Source organism: Ruditapes philippinarum, unplaced genomic scaffold (genome assembly GCF_026571515.1).
Source record: "Ruditapes philippinarum isolate M1 unplaced genomic scaffold, ASM2657151v2 ctg1287_1_1_1_1, whole genome shotgun sequence".
NCBI classification, from domain to species: domain Eukaryota; kingdom Metazoa; phylum Mollusca; class Bivalvia; order Venerida; family Veneridae; genus Ruditapes; species Ruditapes philippinarum.
Window position 1 is genome coordinate 52661 of NW_026859481.1, and position 21749 is coordinate 74409.

The 21749-nt window shown below is 30.7% G+C and overlaps 1 protein-coding gene across 2 annotated transcripts; it reads right to left on the reverse strand.

The window, feature by feature from the left end:
* Positions 1 to 526: 526 nt before the first annotated feature.
* On the reverse strand, positions 527 to 21130 carry LOC132756658 (dual specificity protein phosphatase 3-like). Of its 2 annotated transcripts, none has more exons than XM_060747789.1 (5): positions 20959 to 21130; positions 6836 to 7027; positions 4055 to 4156; positions 3490 to 3611; positions 527 to 2304 (listed from the first exon to the last, which is right to left on the reverse strand). In XM_060747789.1, exons 2-5 carry the CDS (start codon positions 7015 to 7017, stop codon positions 2105 to 2107), a joined length of 606 nt encoding a protein of 201 aa, XP_060603772.1. In that variant the 5' UTR covers positions 7018 to 7027; positions 20959 to 21130; the 3' UTR covers positions 527 to 2104. The 2 variants fall into 2 exon arrangements, with proteins under 2 accessions (XP_060603772.1, XP_060603773.1); XM_060747790.1 differs by lacking the exon at positions 20959 to 21130 and adding an exon at positions 7647 to 7798.
* Positions 21131 to 21749: the final 619 nt, after the last annotated feature.

Here is a 21749-nt window from a genome sequence, read left to right on the forward strand (position 1 = left end):
TATCTTATGTTACATTTATTATCAATTAAGTATATCCACATTTGTTATCAATTAAGTGTATCCTATGTTACATTTATTATCAATTAAAAGTATCCTATGTTACATTTATAATCAATTAAGTATATCCACATTTGTTATCAATTAAGTGTATCCTATGTTACATTTATTATCAATTAAGTATATCTACAATTGTTATCAATTAAGTGTATCTTATGTTACATTTATTATCAATTAAGTATATCCACATTTGTTATCAATTAAGAGTATCCTATGTTACATTTATACTAGTAATCAATTAAGTATATCCATATTTCTTATCAATGAAGTGTATCCTATGTTACATTTATAATCAATTAAGTATATCTACAACTGTTATCAATTAAGTGTATTTTATGTTACATTTATTATCAATTAAGTATATCCACATTTGTTATCAATTAAGAGTATCCTATGTTACATTTATAATCAATTAAGTATATCCACATTTGTTATCAATTAAGTGTATCCTATGTTACATTTATTATCAATTAATTAAGTGTATCCTATGTTACATTTATAATCAATTAAGTATATCCACATTTGTTATCAATTAAGTGTATCCTATGTTACATTTATAATCAATTAAGTATATCCACATTTGTTATCAATTAAGTGTATCCTATGTTACATTTATAATCAATTAAGTATATCCACATTTGTTATCAATTAAGTGTATCTTATGTTACATTAATTATCAATAAGTATATCCACATTTGTTATCAATAAAGTGTGTCCTATATTACATTTATAATCAATTAAGTATATCCACATTTATTACCAAGTAAGTGTACTCACATCTGTTATCAATTAAGTGAATCCTATATTACATTTATCATCAATTAAGTGTATTCTATGTTAAATTTATTATCAATTAAGGGTATATCTATGCTAGATTTATTATGAATTGAATATATCTACATTTATTATCCATTAAGTGTCTATAAATTTGTAATCAATCAAGTCTATTCATATTTGTTATCAATTAAGGTTATGTTATATTATTACCATTACAGTGTATGTGTGTTATTTATCATAACTGGTGTATTGGTGTGTCTTATTGTGCGTGCTCTTTATATATAATCAATATTATTGTCATGTACATGTATTATATGTTAAATCTGTAATAATGTGTGTGTATAGAATGTCTACATTTATTATCAATGATGTAAACTTTGCATTTATTACTATTGATGTGAACTTATCATATATTTGTGTGTTTTCTTTGTATACATTTATTATCACTGGTTTGTTATAACTAAGTGAATTACTATTTACTTTAAAAACATATAAACTTATAAAAACATATTATGTAGATCATTATTAAAAGTACATACATATCAAAATAGCAATATTACATTATCTAAATTCTAGATGATTCTACAGAAAGGCTGATGTAACATCATAGAAGTTCAATAGAGACATATATTAGAAAAACAATGATTTGATGGTTAATATAGTTTAACTTAACATAGAAATAAAAAATTATATATAATTATAAAACAAAAGAGAGCAAGTAAGTTTTACTTTCCAAAAACATGAAGCTTACAAAAAATGTTTCTGCATATCAGATTCTGGTTAACGAGAATCTCAAGTCCAAATTGGCACTCAAATATATCAATCATATAGACAGCAAAAAAAATTCATTCAGAACAGGTCATTATATATCACCTAAAATGACAATTTCTCTTCTTTTTTAATGATTTTTTTCCTCAAAATAAACTATGTTTAATGTCATAGATTTTTTGGGGGGTTTAAACTAGCATGTAAATATAATTATGCATTATAAATTTCCAAATGAAAACATTGAGGAGTAAGTAGTATACACTGGATTTCTATCAACACTTTAAAAAAAGCACTGCTGTAACTTGTAAGTTTTATGGGAAAAAAAAGTTCTCTGATTCTATAAAAGAAAATTAGGACTTTATAATGTTAAAACACAATCAGCAGAAATGTGGAGATCTTGAATGTATTATGGCATGTTATATATATCATCAATCTGGATTTGGTTTAAACAGGTCAGAAATGTGGAGATCTTGACTGTATTATGGCATATTTACATATAACATCAATCTGACTTTGGCTCAAACAGGTCACGATTTAGGATACAAAGCTGTCGAACAAATCCGTCGTTAGGATGAACTTTTCTCCGAGCTCGTACCAGTTTGGCACCTTCAAGTAGGTTCACGTTACATTTAATCATGAGGTAGGCTAAAAATATAGTGGCCGAGCGGCTTACACCTTTATAACAGTGGATAAACACCTTTCCTGAAAATAGGAACATAAATGAATATCATTATGTTAGATAAACTATTCCTGTTATATACATATATCATACTTATATCATCAAAGTGGCAAACATTCTCATCTAGAATGGTCTTTAGATTTACAGACAGTGTTGTTGACTAGCAGACTTGTGTTAGGTGTGGTCTTTATGATTAGGTGGTCTCTTAAAGCAGGTAGATGTGCATGTTTATGTTTTTGAAACAATGACAGTGTGTAAGTATGTAAGTTTTTTTACTGAAACTATAAAAGGTAATATACAGCACAAAGAATTCATTTAAAACAAGTTACTTTTTAATTTTAGCTGATATACAATGACTGATACAGACAAATACATGTACATGTATGATCTATCTATATATCAGCCGCGCCATCGCAAAACCAACATAGTGCATTTGCGACCAGCATGGATCCAGACCAGCCTGCGCATCCGCACAGTCTGATCAGGATCCATGCTGTTCGCTTACCAACCCTACTACAAGTAAAGAAACTAATAGCGAACAGCATGCCCATCCTGATCAGACTGCGCATATGCGCAGACTGGTCTGGATCCATGCTGGTCGCAAATGCACTATGTTGGTTTTGTCATGACGTGGCTCATATGTATGTTTTCTATCAGATTTGGAGAGACATTTCATACCATCAAAAAATCAAACATTCTAAATGATTGGATTGTTCAATTTTAAATTATTCTAACTAAAGAATTCAACTGTAATTTGTAAACATAAACTTCAATCGTTATATAAGAACATTGACTTTCAAGACTTTAACATATCTCCAAACCCCAAGAGAGTGTTTCTCATAACAACCATTCTTTACTAGTATAATGACATAAAACCTAATACTATTCTACTTGATATCCAGTCAATAAATATTTAATTTTACAAGACTAAAGCAATGCTTTTAACAAAACATTATTTCATATCCTGTATTGACGGTTTTCATTGACATTCAATATATACAGCCAATGCATTACTTTATTTTAGTGAAAAGCTTTATTCAAGGAAGTTATCATGAAAAATCTATACATTCTATAAAAGCTCCTGCTGCTTAAGTATTGTATAAACATGAAAACAGGACAGGTAGAGAGATTGGCCTGCTATCAGAACCAATTTAGTGCATTGAGATAATCAATATCTAATCAATAAGATAATAACATGAAACATTTACCTCCTCCTTTCAAAGCCTTGTAAATAAATTCAGCTGCTGGCAGGAAAAATGGCATCATGTTAAATGTGGTAGTGTCTAATGCCTTGATACCATGAAACTTAATACCTGCATCTCGATAAAACCTGCAATGATTTAACCTAACATTGCAAAACTTGAACATTATAATTGTGAGAATCTTTATGTTTTATTTTCTTTTAATTCACATATTATATAATGATATTATGCAAGTCATATACTACTTTCTTGTTTTCTCCTTCTTTTTTTCATTGAACAAATTTCTTAGACTAGTTTGATAAATTTCTTATCAGATGTAATCTCTATTATTTGATGTAATCTTATTATTTGATTAAACTTGTAACCAGATTGCATTTGTGAAGATGAAATCATATTATCAGCATTCATATAATTTACTAAAGTTTTCAGGCCAAAGGGCAGGAACTTGTATACCAGAGGTCCATAGAATATAGAATATTCTAAACTGAGCTAATCAGACTGGTCTGTCACAATAAAATACAGCTGAATAGACAGATGAGATTTCAATAATATAAATTATTGGGTTACTTACCCTGAATCTGTATTTGTCTCCCTTGGTGTTTTTCCCTGAGAGCAGTTGACAATATGTGTGATCCCTAACTTCTTTAGATGTTCCTTGTCCCTCACACATTTCCTGTAGTAAAATAAAAATTTTATACTTTTCATGGGAAAAGAAGTTTTAAATAATTATTTTGTTTTTGTTGTACCTTATACTATTTTTCTTTTTTCTTATCTTTTTGATTGAAAAAAACCTAATTTTAAAAAGAATGTATGCATTTTTTTAACTGTAAAACTTGGGGTTTTAATCTTTTTTTGTTTTTTTTTTTTTAACTTCAGTGTGTCTTTAAAAAAAAAATTTTATGTAAACAGGAAACTTAACATAACTAATACCTTACAACTTTGTTTTTTTTTTTTGTAAAACAACCATCAAAGAGTTGATGTGTAAAGTAACTACAAATGTTTTCAACATCAAATCTACATTTTTTAAATGTTTTGTCATCTTAACCGAAACAATTTGTTTTTTTTCTCATGAAATACATGTATATCAAAGTTATTTATATAATTTGTGTATAAAACTTTATCATGCAAATAGTGACAATGATCTGTTTGTGTTAACACTTTAACTATCCTGTTAGATCAGTCTTTATTTTCATTAAGGTCAATATATACTGCTGTCTCCTTTAAATCAAAATCCCTCAAGTAAATAATGGGCAAATCCAAAAACAATTAATTGAAAGTTATGCTTAATATGGTAATATTTTTATAGCATTAATAGAAATTTTGAAGGAAATAATTGTAATCCCTGTAATAAATGATAGCCCTATTGCGATGACAGGCAGTACAAGACAACTGTCAGACACTAAATATCTTAAATGGACTTGTTCATCTTTGTCAATCTGGACAAAATCATTCATCAATTATATAGAAAATTTCAAAATATGTATGGACATAATATTGAACAGTGCAGACAATGATAAGAGAGCAATAGATGTGCCGGCCGGCTGATCTTGATCTGTACTGGTCTCACAGGTAAAATCTGTTACCACTAGAGCAGGTTGACATAATGCATATGAGCCACGTCACGACAAAACCAACGTTATGCGTTTGCAACCAGCATGGATCCAGACCAGCCTGCGCATCTGCGCAATCGGATCAGATCCATGCTTTTCGCTATCAGATTCTCTATTTGTAATAGGGTTTGTAAGCAAACAGCATGGATCCTGATCAGACTGCGCGGATGCGCAGGCTGGTCTGGATCCATGCTGGTCGCAAACCCATTATGTTGGTTTTGTTGTGACGTGACTCATCATAATACATTGGTGTGTATAATCTACATTACAATGGATAATTGCTATAGACAGTAAAAACAATAATTTTCTAAAATTTAATTTAAAATAACACAAACACTGTTTTCACTAAGAGCCACAATTTCTTCTTAAACATCTATGGACATCAATCTGTAAAATGAAAATGTTAAAACAAGCATTTATGCACAAAAGAGGCAGCATTTGCCTTTAAATATTGTGTTAGGTAAATGTTTGATGTTAAGGTCATGTGATCACAGATAAGGTGACTAGCTTTTCAAAAAAAATACACCCAAAACTAAGAGAGATTTTAAACCAATTATAAAAATACAAGATCTCCTTAAATAAAAACCAATCTCGGAATCATAGATAAGAATGTATGGTGTCCATCAAGGCTAGTCCAGTCAAAATCAATACACATTACAATGATCAATGAAAACCTGCTAATTACATTAACTTTATTTAAATAATGGAATTTTAACCCATGCTTTACCTTTGAACAATATTGACAAAAATGAAGTCAGCCATTTTGCATTAAAGGGGTTATAACTCTGTCCAAAAATATTGAAAGGATTGTACCAAAATATCGAACTGACTTTCATAATATAGTATACTATATTAATCCAAAATTGTTGAAGACTTTAAAAAATTATCATTGAAAAAAAAAAACATTTCTGAAATTCATCTGAAATGTTGGTTCTGCACATTGTCTTGATTAGATAATATTTGACCTTAGTATCATAAATAAGGTCAAGAAGCGGACATAAAACTTAATAAAAGTTGGACAGACGGACAATAAGATGGATGACCAGGAGCCTAACACAGAGAGTAACACTACCAATGATTTAACAAGAGGGCCCAGATGGCCCTGGGTCGCTCACCTGAGAAATAGGTCAAGGGACAGCTAAATCTGAAACACTGTCACCAAGGAAATTTTTGGTAAAATTATTTCAAAACTGAACCAGTGGTTAAGATGTTGTTTAGATGTTGTTGTTTAATATTTTAACTCTGGCAGCCATTTTATTGAACAGTTCAGCTTGTCACTTAGTGAGAAGTGAGCTAATAAAAAGGTGATAGAAAAAGAAAGGGAAAACATTAACATTTGACCTGGCTTGGGATTGAACTGTCAACCTCGCCACCCTAAGGCAGGGCCAATTTTGACCCTAGGGGTTTTATTTCAATCCCTGCAAAGTTTCAAAAAATTTGGCCATGTGGTTTAGGAGGAGAAGTTGTTTAAAGAAATTTTTGATGCATGATTGCACAACGGACAATGGGCCATCACAATAGCTCACCTTGAGGACATTGTCATCAGGTGAGCTAAAACAACCTAATTTGCAGCAGGACTTAAAACCATAAAAGTTGTCATGGTCAATCTGAATAACTGAAATAAGTATATTAATAGAATTAATTCTGAAACACTTTAAAATATTAGGCTATATAGTGTTAATAAGTATATACACTTACTACACTATATCTAAGATTTTAAACAAATTGGAAATCAAACTTACATGTCTCCCATGTATACACCAGGGTACACCTCATCATAACTGTTTTCTGGTGCTTGAGGTAGCGTAAACATCCAGAAAGTTGGTGCTGCACCAATCGAAGAGTTGCTGCCATAGAGCCGGGCATCAGTCGATGTTATAAGATACTCTCTTACTTTAGAGTAAAGCATATGGTTGTAACTCATCCTTGCACATCTACAAAATACATAACACTATATTTATAGAGTTAAGAACATTATTGAACTTAAAATTCCAGGAATAACATTCAGTTGAACAATAAGTTATATCTGTTTGTTTGAATCTTCAATTTTTATCAAATTCAGACACAAAACACATTAATAAAGCAAACAGACTAAAGTAGTCACACAACAGAGTGATATTAAGTTAAAACTGTTATAACTTTTCTCTGGCTGCCTTTGTGTTATCCTGCTTACAATTTGGAAAAGTCAATTTTTTATCAAAGGGGGGTTCAATTATCAAAACTCGTACAATTGTGGAGCCAATGTGACAGTCTGGTTAGACTGCACAAAATGAAATACACGTAAATAATTCTAGAACACTTCAGGTATTATTCCTCTAGTTTATGATTAATTGTGAAACCTTTAAAACTGGAACAAAACAAAATGAAATACACGTAAATAATTCTAGAACACTTCAGGTATTATTCCTCTAGTTTATGATTAATTGTGAAACCTTTAAAACTGGAACAAAACAAAATGAAAAACACGTAAATAATTCTAGAACACTTCAGGTATTATTCCTCTAGTTTATGATTAATGTGATATTGTTTAAACTGGAACAAAACAAAACAAACCATTTGTGTCTTGTAGAGTTGGAAACATGGATAAAGATTCAGTCAAACTTATTTAAATCCAAATATCTGCACACTATTAACTTTTTTTTATTTAAATCCATAGATTCATACACTATGAACTGTTTTATTTCTTTAAGATATTATGTGACACTGCATAAAAACTTAAATGAATATCTGAGGTACAAATCAATAATTATTGATGCATGATTTATATCAATATACCTTGATTATTGTGCAAGAAAGGAGAATTAAATCTTTTGAAATTATGGAGAAAATCAATATTTATCTAACTTCTTCATTTGCATATTTCCTTTAAATCTTACGCGACTGAATTCGGACTGACATCATTTGAGTTTAGAATTGCCCATTGTCACTTTGAAAGATACCAATATCTAAATGAAATATATCAGATCTGAGTTAATGATATTAACACCTAGTCAGACTGAAATACTGTACAGAACAGGCCAACCTGATTCTGATACTGGCACAGTCTAGTCAGCATTACTGAAGGTTGAACACTCAATGTTATATACAAATCTAAAGACAAGTTAAGGTAGTCCTGAACAAATCCACAGATTTCCTATATAATTCATGGCATGAATACACCCTTTAAACGACCATAGCATAATAAGTGTAAAGAAGCGTAATCGTGAAGGTGACAATAATGGTTTCTAAAGACTCCATATTTATGTCCCATATTCAGATGTGGTCCCAACCTTGAACCATATGAGCACTATTCTGGATATCCTGTGATCAAGGTCAAACAAGGACAAATTTTAAACACTGCTATGCCACCTACCTACTTTCCCATCCATCCAACCCTATGCCATTACCTATGCCAACCAGTCTCTATCTCTATCCTCTCCTATCTTTATACTATCTATATTTATCCTATCCTATCTCTATCATATCTGTATCCTATCTTATCTCTATCCTATCTCTATCCTCTCCTATCACATCTTATCCATATCCTATCTCTCCTATCTGTATCCTATCCTATCTGTATCCTATCTCTATCCTATCTTATCACTATCATGTCCATATCCTAATTTCTATCTTATCCTATCTTTATCCTGTCTCAATCTATATCCTATCCTATCCTATCTGATCTCTATCCTATCTATATCCTATCCCTATCCTATCTTATCTCTATTCTGTCCATATCCTATCTCTATCTTATCCTATCTCAATCTCTATCCTTTCCTATCCTATCATATCTCTATCCTATCATATCTTATCTCTATTCTGTCCATATCCTATCTCTATCTTATCCTATCTCAATCTCTATCCTTTCCTATCCTATCATATCTCTATCCTATCATATCTTATCTCTATCCTATCATATCTTATCTATATCATATCATATCTTATCTATATCATATCATATCTTATCTATATCATATCATATCTTATCTATATCCTATCTTATCTATATCCTATCATATCTTATCTCTATCCTATCCTATCTTATCTCTATTCTATCCTATCATATCTTATCTCTATCCTATCATACCTTATCTCTATCCTATCCTATCTTATCTCTATCCTATCCTATCTTATCTATATCCTATCATATCTTATCTCTATCCTATCATATCTTATCTCTATCCTATCATATCTTATCTCTATCCTATCATATCTTATCTCTATCCTATCATATCTTATCTCTATCCTATCATATCTTATCTCTATCCTATCATATCTTATCTCTATCCTATCATATCTTATATATATCATATCATATCTTATCTATAATATCCTATCATATCTTATCTCTATCCTATCATATCTTATCTATATCCTATCATATCTTATCTCTATCCTATCATATCTTATCTATATCCTATCATGTCTTATCTCTATCCTATCCTATCTCTATCCTATCATATCTTATCTCTATCCTATCCTATCCTATCTTATCTCTATCCTATCATATCTTATCTCTATCCTATCATATCTTATCTCTATCCTATCATATCTTATCTCTATCCTATCATATCTTATCTATATCCTATCATATCTTATCTCTATCCTATCATATCTTATCTGTATCCTATCATATCTTATCTATATCATATCTTATCTATATCATATCTTATCTATATCATATAATATCTTATCTGTATCATATCGTATCTTATCTATATCCTATCATATCTTATCTCTATCCTATTATATCTTATCTATATCATATCATATCTTATCTCTATCATATCAAATCTTATCTCTATCCTATCATATCTTATCTCTATCCTATCATATCTTATCTATATCCTATCATATCTTATCTCTATCCTATCATATCTTATCTCTATCCTATCCTATCATATCTTATCTATATCATATCATATCTTATCTTATCTTATCTATATCATATCATATCATATCTTATCTATATCATATCTCTATCCTATCTCTATCTCTATCCTATCCTATTCTATCATGTGCTCTGTTGCAACACTGAATTACATTTCCGTGAGGTGGAAAGACCCCTATTTAGTACTGAGAGACAATACTTGGAGATGGAGGTCACTATGAAAATGCTTTTTTTTAAATTATTGGCCGTTCTACAGAGAAGTAAGTACATGTATACAAGGACCATTATTACATGTACACAACCAATATTGTTAACTGATTATATGTCACACTTTTGAAAAGATTTCAATACCATAGCAATTTTCTATATAGCTTTCATTAATTAAATGATCACACCTTTTACAAATTGATCTATAGCACATGTTAATAATCTCATCAGATGTCAAACAAAAAGTGTAAATGTAACCGCTTAAAGTGCGTCATTATTAAACAATCAATATAAGTAATGATCATCTTAGGACATATTTAATATGACTGAAATAAAATGAGCCGCGTCACGACAAAACCAACACAGTGCGTTTGCGACCAGCATGGATCCAGACCAGCCTGCACATCTGCAGGATCCATGCTGTTCGCGATCAGTTTTTCTACATGTAACAGGGTTGGTAAGCGATACAGCATGGATCCTGATCAGACTGCCCAGATGCGCAGGCTGGTCCATGCTGGTCGCAAACCCATTATGTAGGTTTTGTCATGGCACAGCTCAAATATTGAAATTATATTGAACACTTCCCACTAAATTGCTGTATTAATGAAATAATAAAATTGCATTACCTATTTCAAACAGATCAATATTCTTTCACTTTTTTTTTGCTTATATTGCACTAACATCAATTCTAGAAAACACACTTTTGCAAAGAAGTCTTTTCACAAAAATCCAACTTTTAACTTCTGAGACAGATGAAAATTATGAGATACAAAAATGTCCACTTTCTAAATGTTCTTTTATATGGAAATCCCCAAAAAACATATATTCAGTATGCAAATTGTAGAACATTGAGTCTTTAAAAAAAAAAAGAGAATTACACTATATCAAACAATGGTATTTTTAACATTGTAGTTACATGTAAAGCTTTATTAAAATGCCACTATATCATTTCTTTCACATGTAAAATAAAATTCAACTTTCTTTCATAAGTTTAAAGGATGAAATTCAAAGTAAAATTCTACCAGGCACTGGTCTCATAAAAACAAAGAGACTGTTGCCATAGCTACATGTCCTGAAAATTGTAAATATCTCACTCTGGTTTTTCAATATGTCATAATGAGACTACTATAAAAGTGTGTTCACAAAAAAACCTGGGAAAATGCTTCATGATGAATTTTTCATTAAAACAAAATATTTCTTTCCTTAAACTTCATTAAACTAACAGAACATTTTCATCACTTATGACTAAAAAACAATACAAGACCTATATATTGCTAAAATCAGTTTACTTGTCTGATCTCTACACACTTACTATTTATATGTCAGAAAAGAAGCAAATTATTGTTTGTTTTGTTTTTGTTTGGTTTTACAGCTCACCAACACAATTTAGGTCATAATTATGGCAACAAAACAGGGAAGATGATATTTTAGAATTTTTTTGAACAGTTAGAGCTAGATATTTTAAAGTTTAATGATTTAGGAAAAGTATTGCTCTCAGGGGACTTTAATAGCAGAACTTCAGATTTGCCCGATTACATTGATTATGATAAATATTTAGACCAAAATTTGACGTTTATGGAAACACGTGATATTCCACTTCGTGTAAACAAAGATAATGTAATTGACCAATACGGACGTCGTCTGCTTGATATGTGTTGCGTAACCGGGTTATTATTAGCTAACGGCCGTATTCTTGATGACCGGCACAAGGGTAATTATACATTTTGTACCAGCAATGGACAAAGTACAGTTGATTATGTACTTTTAAATTATCATGATTTTTCAATGTTAGATGAATTTGCAATACTTGAATTTAATGAATTTTCCGACCATGCGCCAATACTTTTTACGATCCCAAAAATATCACATTTTCCTCAAACTCAAGAAAATTTACAAGATAACGAGAACATAAGTAAATTGTTATGGAATGAAGAAAATATACCCCTGTTTCGAACAAAACTACTAAGTAAGAGTGACGTATTACAGAAACTAACCCGCAATATAAACAACCGCCCTATTGACCACGTGGTACAAACATTTAATCAGCTGTTACAGGAAAATGCATGTGAAGCGTTTGGTACAATAACAAATAAAAAAGTACATAAACATGGGTATGTAAACAATAAATGGTTTAATAAAAACTGTTCCGATGCAAAAAAACAATTTAAAATTGCGAGAAATATTTTTAATAGACAAAAAACCGAGGAAACGCGTAAGACTTATGTAAAAATGCGTACTACCTATAATAGAGTTAAATCAAAGGCGAGACGAAAATTTACAATTAATGAGGGTAAAAGGATAAATAATTTAGCTAAATCACAGCCTAGAAAATTTTGGCAAAACATCAAAAACAGCTACAAAACAAAAACTGAAAAAAACGAGACCTTGACCGTAGATCAGTTTTATAATTACTTTAAATCTTTATTCGGCGAAGAGTATTCGAACGATGATACTAATTCAATTTTCGATGAAAACATCTATAACCGGGAACTCGATAAAAATATAACTGAACCCGAACTTCGAGACGCAGTTTTCTCACAAAATAAAAATAAATCCCCTGGATAGGACAAACTTACAAGTGAAATTCTTCAATCATCGTATGATATTATATCAGAATTTCTGTTAAAACTTTTTAATAGGCTATTCAATAATGGAGAATATCCGTTGATTTGGGGAGAAGGTATAATAACACCAATATTCAAAAAAGGAGATATAAACGATACACAAAATTATCCTACCATATCTTATCTATATCCTATCATATCTTATCTATATCACATCATATCATATCTATATCATATCATATCATATCATATCATATCTATATCATATCATATCTCTATTCTATCATATCTTATCTATATCCTATCATATCTTATCTATATCATATCTTATCTCTATCCTATCATATCTTATCTCTATCCTATCATATCTTATCTATATCATATCATATCTTATCTATATCATATCATATCTATATCATATCTATATCATATCATATCATATCTCTATTCTATCATATCTTATCTCTATCCTATCATATCTTATCTCTATCCTATCATATCTTATCTCTATCCTATCATATCTTATCTCTATCCTATTTTACCTTATCTATATCCTATCATATCTTATCTATATCATATCATATCTTATCTATATCCTATCATATCTTATCTCTATCCTACCATATCTTATCTCTATCCTATCATATCTTATCTCTATCCTATCATATCTTATCTCTATCCTATCATATCTTATCTCTATCATATCATATCTTATCTATATCCTATCATATCTTATCTCTATTCTATCATATCTTATCTCTATCCTATCATATCTTATCTCTATCCTATCATATCTTATCTCTATCCTATCATATCTTATCTCTATCCTATCATATCTTATCTCTATCCTATCATATCTTATCTATATCCTATCATATCTTATCTCTATCCTATCATATCTTATCTATATCATATCATATCTTATCTATATCATATCTATATCATATCATATCATATCATATCATATCTATATCTATATCATATCATATCATATCTATATCATATCATATCATATCTATATCCTATCATATCTTATCTCTATTCTATCATATCTTATCTCTATCCTATCATATCTTATCTCTATCCTATCATATCATATCTATATCATATCATATCTTATCTATATCATATCATATCTATATCATATCTATATCATATCATATCTTATCTATATCATATCTATATCATATCATATCATATCTTATCTATATCATATCATATCATATCTATATCATATCATATCATATCTATATCATATCATATCTTATCTATATCATATCTCTATCCTATCTCTATCTCTATCCTATTCTATCATGTGCTCTGTTGCAACACTGAATTACATTTCCATGAGGTGGAAAGACCCCTATTTAGTACTGAGAGACAATACTTGGAGATGGAGGTCACTATGAAAATGCTTTTTTTTAAATTATTGGCCGTTCTACAGAGAAGTAAGTACATGTATACAAGGACCATTATTACCAGACATGGGGTAATCGTAATCGGTAATTTAATTTAATTTAATCGATTACAATTTTTTGAGTAATCACAGTAATCAGTAATCATTATTTTTTTCCTGTAATTTAATCATAATTTAATCAATTACATGACCAATTAATCAGTAATCACAATGATTACATGTATGATTACAATACATGTTAAGCTAAAAAAAATTGCTGAACAAACATACATAGAAAGGTTAAAAAAGTACCAGTGTCAATGCCTACTAATTGTCTTAGGTAGTGTAGGTGAATTAAATGCAGTCACCCAGGTCAGATTTGATGACACCTGTGTTTTAATAACAAATAAAAAAGTACATAAACATGGGTATGTAAACAATAAATGGTTTAATAAAAACTGTTCCGATGCAAAAAAAACAATTTAAAATTGCGAGAAATATTTTTAATAGACAAAAAACCGAGGAAACGCGTAAGACTTATGTAAAAATGCGTACTACCTATAATAGAGTTAAATCAAAGGCGAGACGAAAATTTACAATTAATGAGGGTAAAAGGATAAATAATTTAGCTAAATCACAGCCTAGAAAATTTTGGCAAAACATCAAAAACAGCTACAAAACAAAAACTGAAAAAAACGAGACCTTGACCGTAGATCAGTTTTATAATTACTTTAAATCTTTTTTCGGCGAAGAGTATTCGAACGATGATACTAATTCAATTTTCGATGAAAACATCTATAACCGGGAACTCGATAAAAAATATAACTGAACCCGAACTTCGAGACGCAGTTTTCTCACAAAATAAAAATAAATCCCCTGGAAAAGAACGAACTTACAAGTGAAATTCTTCAATCATCGTATGATATTATATCAGAATTTCTGTTAAAACTTTTTAATAGGCTATTCAATAATGGAGAATATCCGTTGATTTGGGGAGAAGGTAATAATAACACCAATATTTAAAAAAGGAGATATAAACGATACACAAAATTATCGTGGAATTACTCTAGTAAACATATTGGCAAAAATTTATTCTCAAATTCTACTGAATAGACTTACTAAATGGGTAGAAAATAATGAAAAAATTTGTAATAATCAGTTTGGTTTCCAAAAAGGAAAATCTGTAATAGATTGTATTTTCATTCTTCACACTATAATATCAAAAGTCCTTCATTCGGGTGAAAAACTTTACTGTGTCTTTATTGACTATGAGAAATGTTTCGATAAAGTAGACCGATCTTTCCTATGGCAGAAACTACTTACTGAAAACGTTAGTTCCAAATTAGTTAAAGCAATAAAATCAATGTATAACAAGGTTAAGTCATGTATAAAGTATAAAATTTAATCTTCATTTTCAGACTTTTTCGAAACACACATAGGCTTGAAACAAGGGGACCCGAGCTCACCTCTTCTCTTCATGCTGTTCGTAAATGATATAAATGACTGTATAAATACAAATTTAAGTGATATTTTTACCATAAATGAGCTCAAGATTTTTCTAATATTGTTTGCAGACGATCAGGCGCTTTTTGCTAAGTCTCCCGAAACATTACAGTTTATGTTAAATGATATCCAAAATTACTGTCAACTTTGGGGGTTGAAAATTAATACTTCTAAGACTAAAGCCATGATTTTTGAAAAAGGCAGACATTCCCAGTATGATTTCTTTATTTACAACACACGAATAGATATCGTCGAATCTTTTAAATATCTTGGTATTACACTTTTCAAAAATGGTAACTGGTATAGAACACAAAAAAGAATCGCTCAACATGCGTCATATGCACTTTTTAACCTTTTTACAGTTTTTAGACACATACAGCTACCAGTTTATCAGAAATGTAAACTATTCGATTCTTTAGTAGGTTCAATTTTAAATTTTAGTTCAGAAGTTTGGGGTTTACACGATGCACCAGATATCGAGCTAATTCATACAAAATTTTTGCGTAGAATCCTGGGTGTAAAAAAGTCAACGAATCTTGCAGCTCTTTATGGAGAATTAGGTCGAGTTCCGATACAAATCTTTCGTAAAGTTAATATACTCCGATAATGGATAAAGATACTTAAACAGAATGACTCCTCAATTGTAAAACAATCATACCTTCTCCTCAAATCCGACACGGACTCCGGTCGTAATTATGGTGGAAAAAATTGGGCCTCTTATGTTAAAGATATTCTATCAAGTAACGGATTTAGGTATGTCTGGGATAACCAATTTGATATTGAAATTCCGATTAACTCTATAAAACAAAGATTATTGGACACATTTATGCAGAAATGGTATACCGAAATTAATAATTCTTCAAGATTACAAACTTATTGTCTATTTAAACACAATTTTGTTAGGGAATTATATTTAGACTCCATACATGAAAATAAATATAGAGTAGCACTTACTAGGTTTAGAACCTCTTCACACAATCTTTTTATTGAAACAGGAAGATATGATAATACCCTACGTGAAGATCGAATATGTAAATCATGTAACATGAGAAAAATTGAAAATGAATACCACTTTCTGCTTGTGTGTCCACACTATAGAGAGCTTAGAATAAAATTTTTTAAACCTATATATTGTCATTGGCCAAACATGTATAAATTTGATAATCTTTTATCATCTAGATCAAAGAAAACATTGTTGGCATTGTCTAAATTTTTGTATTTTGCAAATCAGAAACGTATTTCTTGATCACACATAACCATATAACAATATGGACGACATTTAGCAACTTAGGATGTATGAAAATCTAGAATTGTTTATTTTTCTGGCAAATATTTATACTCTCTGGAAAATTGTTCTGTTTCTCATTGTATGTATATGTTTATTTGTATTTCTATGGCTATAAACATTGTACTATGTTTTATGCTTAATAAAGTTTGTATTCGTATTCGTATTCGTATATTGTCTATCCTCGGGTGTTACAAACTTAAAGCAACACAAAAGGTCAAAACCACCTCACCTGCTGAGAGCCTGAGGCTAAGAAATGCATAGACTCCAGTCATTGAAACACATTAAGTCGCCTCTTAGTAACAATCAAGCAGGAATAAATGGTGGCTGCAATTCTGATGCCTCAAACCTAAAAGGCAACCCCTAAGCCACAACGAGAAGCAAATTATTGTACATTGTTTTAAATGATGTAACAGTATTACTGTCAAATAGTTTACTATAAATGTTGGGTCAGTGTACACTGTACACCATGTGGTACAGATTACTCACTGTACAGACAACTACATACCTGTCAAGGGTCCAATAAGAGTAACAGTACCGGTTAAGTGTTAAGATCCCTGGAATATTTAATTCCAGGTTTTGACTTCTAGGGCAATTTTCTTATGAGAGTCATTTAATCATTTTACCAGAATAACTTCAAATTGTGTAGCATTTGTTTATCAATATAAAATATCTGAGTGTTTCTTGCACATTTTATAGTGAAATACAATGTTGTTGTGGTGGGGGGGGGGGGGGGAATCTTTATTAAGTCATTTAGAAATTAGATTGTTGATTTCTTGACAGTTAATTTATATAATAATCATTAGGTAACTAGGAACTTGTACATGATTTTCAAGATTTAAAGGTATTTTGGGTGAATAAAAATATGGCAAAAAAGCAATTACAAGCAAGGTCTCCACATACACACCAATTTCAATAAAATATTTCATTCCAAACCCTAGTTATTGACCAGAAATAACCAAATTTTCTATTTATCTCAACAGTGACCTTGACCCTTCATGTATGTGGCTCTTAAGCATTACCAAACAAGGTCTTTATATAAGCATGCTACACACAAAGTTTCATTGAATCATCTCACCCCAAACTTGAGTTGTTGACCAGTTCAGAAACAGTGTCCTTGACTTTTTTCTTTTCTTTTTTTTTTTTTTGGGGGGGGGGGGGGGCAAAAGCAATCCAAAGTGAGGTCTTAACATAAGCTTACTTTAACTCATTACTGACAGGAAAGCAAATTTTCCGAGTATAATGCATATTTTAAAATCCATCCAGGAACGACAAAAATGACAGGTGTCTAGTCACCAAACACAATCATCAGTGCACACTTATTATTTTCCCTTGAATTACAAGTGTGACCTCGAACTATAAACTACATACATATGTCTTGCATCTGACACCTCTTCTAAATAATGTTTTACATTTATGCAAAATTATTTAAAAAATCATCCATATTTATGATAAAGTTATGGACAGCACACAAAGTGGGGACTGATGAAAAAACTAACAATGGAACATTCTTCCTGAGTTAAAGGGTTGTTTCTCTGATATCAACTTTTCACCCCATATGAAATTTTTTGCCCACAAGTAAATTTTTATACAATTGTCCAATGTCACCCAAGTGCAGATGGACACTGCAAAACTATATGCCTTCCCTAAAAATGGGGGACATTGAATTATCCCTACTGCAAGTTTCACAGAAAATTACACTTGGAATTTGAAGTAAAAACTTCTATGATTTAAGTATACCAGATAGTTACAGTCTTTTATATTCTAACACGACCCGCATTTTTCCCTATTCAGCGAATTTTTTCCCTGAATTGTGAATGGGTCCGATACCATAGCAATTGTGAAAAAAAGCGTTGTTTCTTAACAAATTGTGAATATTTTAATTAAGATTGTTAATATCTTATTAAGCAGTAAGAACATATAATTTTTTTAACATAGTATTTACTGTTACGAGACATTTTGAATGATGTGTACAGAAATTACCAGACGCTTGTTTCAGTATTGATTCTTCCCTAGAAGTTTCGTATTTAAACAGTATGAAAATTTAAAGGGCGAATGCACCGGAAATCATGGTTGGCTAAACGCATTTTAAGATAAAGCACAACAGGCAAAATTTTAGCATCATTATGAGAAGAGAGGAAATAATAGGTAATTAAAGGCTTAATTAATCAGAATTGTGAAATTTCATCAGAATTGTGAACGGCTCTGTCGGACCCAGTCTGAAGATTGTGAAGGTCCGTTTGTGATTGTGAATGGGTCCGTTATTCGGTACCACTTATATAGGGAAAAAAATCGCTGCTATTGAACATAGCAGAACCGAAAGTGTGTTTTATTATGCAATAAAATCACTGTCTACTTTCTATACTTAGACATGTGACATAATCATTAAAGATTTCGGACCACGGACGTTTCGGACCAGACACTTCGGACCAAATTTTTTGGTCATTTCGGACCAGATTTTGGGACATATCGGACCATGAGATGGTCATTTCGGACCATGATATGGTCATTTCGGACTATGATGGGGACACTTCGGACCAGAACTTTTTTTTCAATAGACCATTTATTCCTTTTTAATATATGATTATTTGTTATTCCAGGGTGTTTTGAAATTGATTTATATACATTTAGAGTAAATTTTTACCAAGTTAAATTGTGTTCTGGCAGGTAATAAAGAACAACGACATCCTTGTCAGTGCAGTTTTTCACACGTTTAAATTGCTGAATAGAACTCGTTTGTATCACCTTTCACTCAATTAATGAAGTATGTATTGTAATTTTTACCTAATTTGACAACAAATATTTAAATTGATTGGTTTGATTGGAATGCGATTAAAGTACAGTTTAAATCAACAATAAACAACAAACAAATGGATTAATTATTTGTCAAAAATTTGATGTCCAGGCTGCAATATAACACAGTGTTAAAATCTATTTCATTTTCATAACTTATATAGCTTACAAACTGAAAAAAAGTATATATTGTCATGTCTTTTTGTATATACTTTAAATTGTTTGCAAACGTGTGTCACCAAAACATTGTTTGTATTGTTTTTGTTGTTGTTTTTTTTCCTTAATTTTCTTCATTTATATTACAAAATATATAAAATCTAAATCGGGATAGGTGTAGAATTGTTTCCATGGTGTCTAATATATACTAAAGCTACTCTTATTGATTAATTGATGGCTAATTTCATAAAATAATATTAAATCTGGGCCGAAATGTCCAAAACAATGGTCCGAAGTATATAATACATGATCCCAAATGTCCAAAACAATGGTTCGAAGTGTCTAACTCATGGTCCGAAATGTCCAATACATGGTCCGAAATGTCCAAAAATCTGGTCCGAAATGTCCCGAAATATGGTCCGAAGTGTCCCAAAATCTGGTCCGAAATGTCCATGGTCCGAAATGTCCTATTACCTAAATATGTGACGTAACCATTAAAAATGCAAAGCGCTGAAAATAAGTACGGAAACAAATCAGGCATAATTTTGCTTAATAACAGGTACAGCAGCATTTATTTGTTGATGTTGCGTTAGAATTGAAATAATATATCCAATCTGTGAATTAATGGCTGAATAAAATCACTGTCGATCGAATGCGCATCATTATATCAATCAGGCTACGCCCCATGATATAATGATGCGCATCAGAACTCAAAACAGTGATTTTACTGAGTGATAAAATAACTGTTTGGGATATATTATTTCTTAAACAGGTTACTATTAATAATTATAAAACTATTACTACTATAAAACTTTTATAATTATAAAATTATAAAAATGTACTTAATTCAAAACTTGAATTCACCAAAACACTTGTTGTAAAAATCGAGTTAGGAACCTGTTTAATTAAAACTTGATACTTTTATCTGTTTTCCAATGTAAGTTACCACAAAGATAAGTGTTTAAGTAACAAAAAATCATCATTAGTAAAGCATGACGGCAAGATTTCTTGTAAATTAAAAAGGTATCCGAATTTAAGTCTAACCGAAATCGATTAAACTATTAAAGTTTAAAAAGTTTTTCAAAACTTACCAGCATAATACAGATCCGTTCCCAGGTAGGGATATTCATATAATAATATAAAAGTTTATCTCCAAACACTAGTACTTCCAAACTTTTACATAAAAACGAAATTTCAAAATATTGACATTCACTCAGGTAGATACGTACTTTCGTTTCCGGTTACAGGTAACCTGGGGAGCAGCTGTTATTAGATTGAATTTATTTTTGATAGGTTGAACACCACTATACCAAACGACTAGAAAACTACCCTCTCTCCCAACAGACAAACATACGGTACTTGTCCTGTGAAGTCTGCTCAAATAAAGTGTACAATTATAAAATATAAATAAGGTGACCTATAAATAATAAATATAATCTTCAACGGTTTTTATTATGGCGTGTTATCAGTTTTTATTATGGCGTGTTATGCAGTACAATTCGCGTTTTCCTTTTAAGGACTTGAACATTAACTTCTTCAATATGTCTGACTGTGCTACTGCAGTCATTGAAATAAAATGTCACCAGATTCCGAGAATTGTCTGGAGCAACGGTTGATCCCTGTAGAGCCCCGGCAAAGACCGGTTCATTTCAAAAGAATCACGAAAGTTTGCGATGATTTCACTTGTTTGTATTAAAACCCTTCCCATTTCCCTTTTATCCAGTCTTGCATAAGTATCTTTCAGAAAACTATCATTAATAACTGTTCTGGAACAATAGATATGATATCAAATAAAAATTATGTATCAATGTAATCATTTTCGCGCGTTTTCAATCCACTGGGGTTCTACTGGGTCTCTGCCTGGATCGTCCTGGGCTCTGCC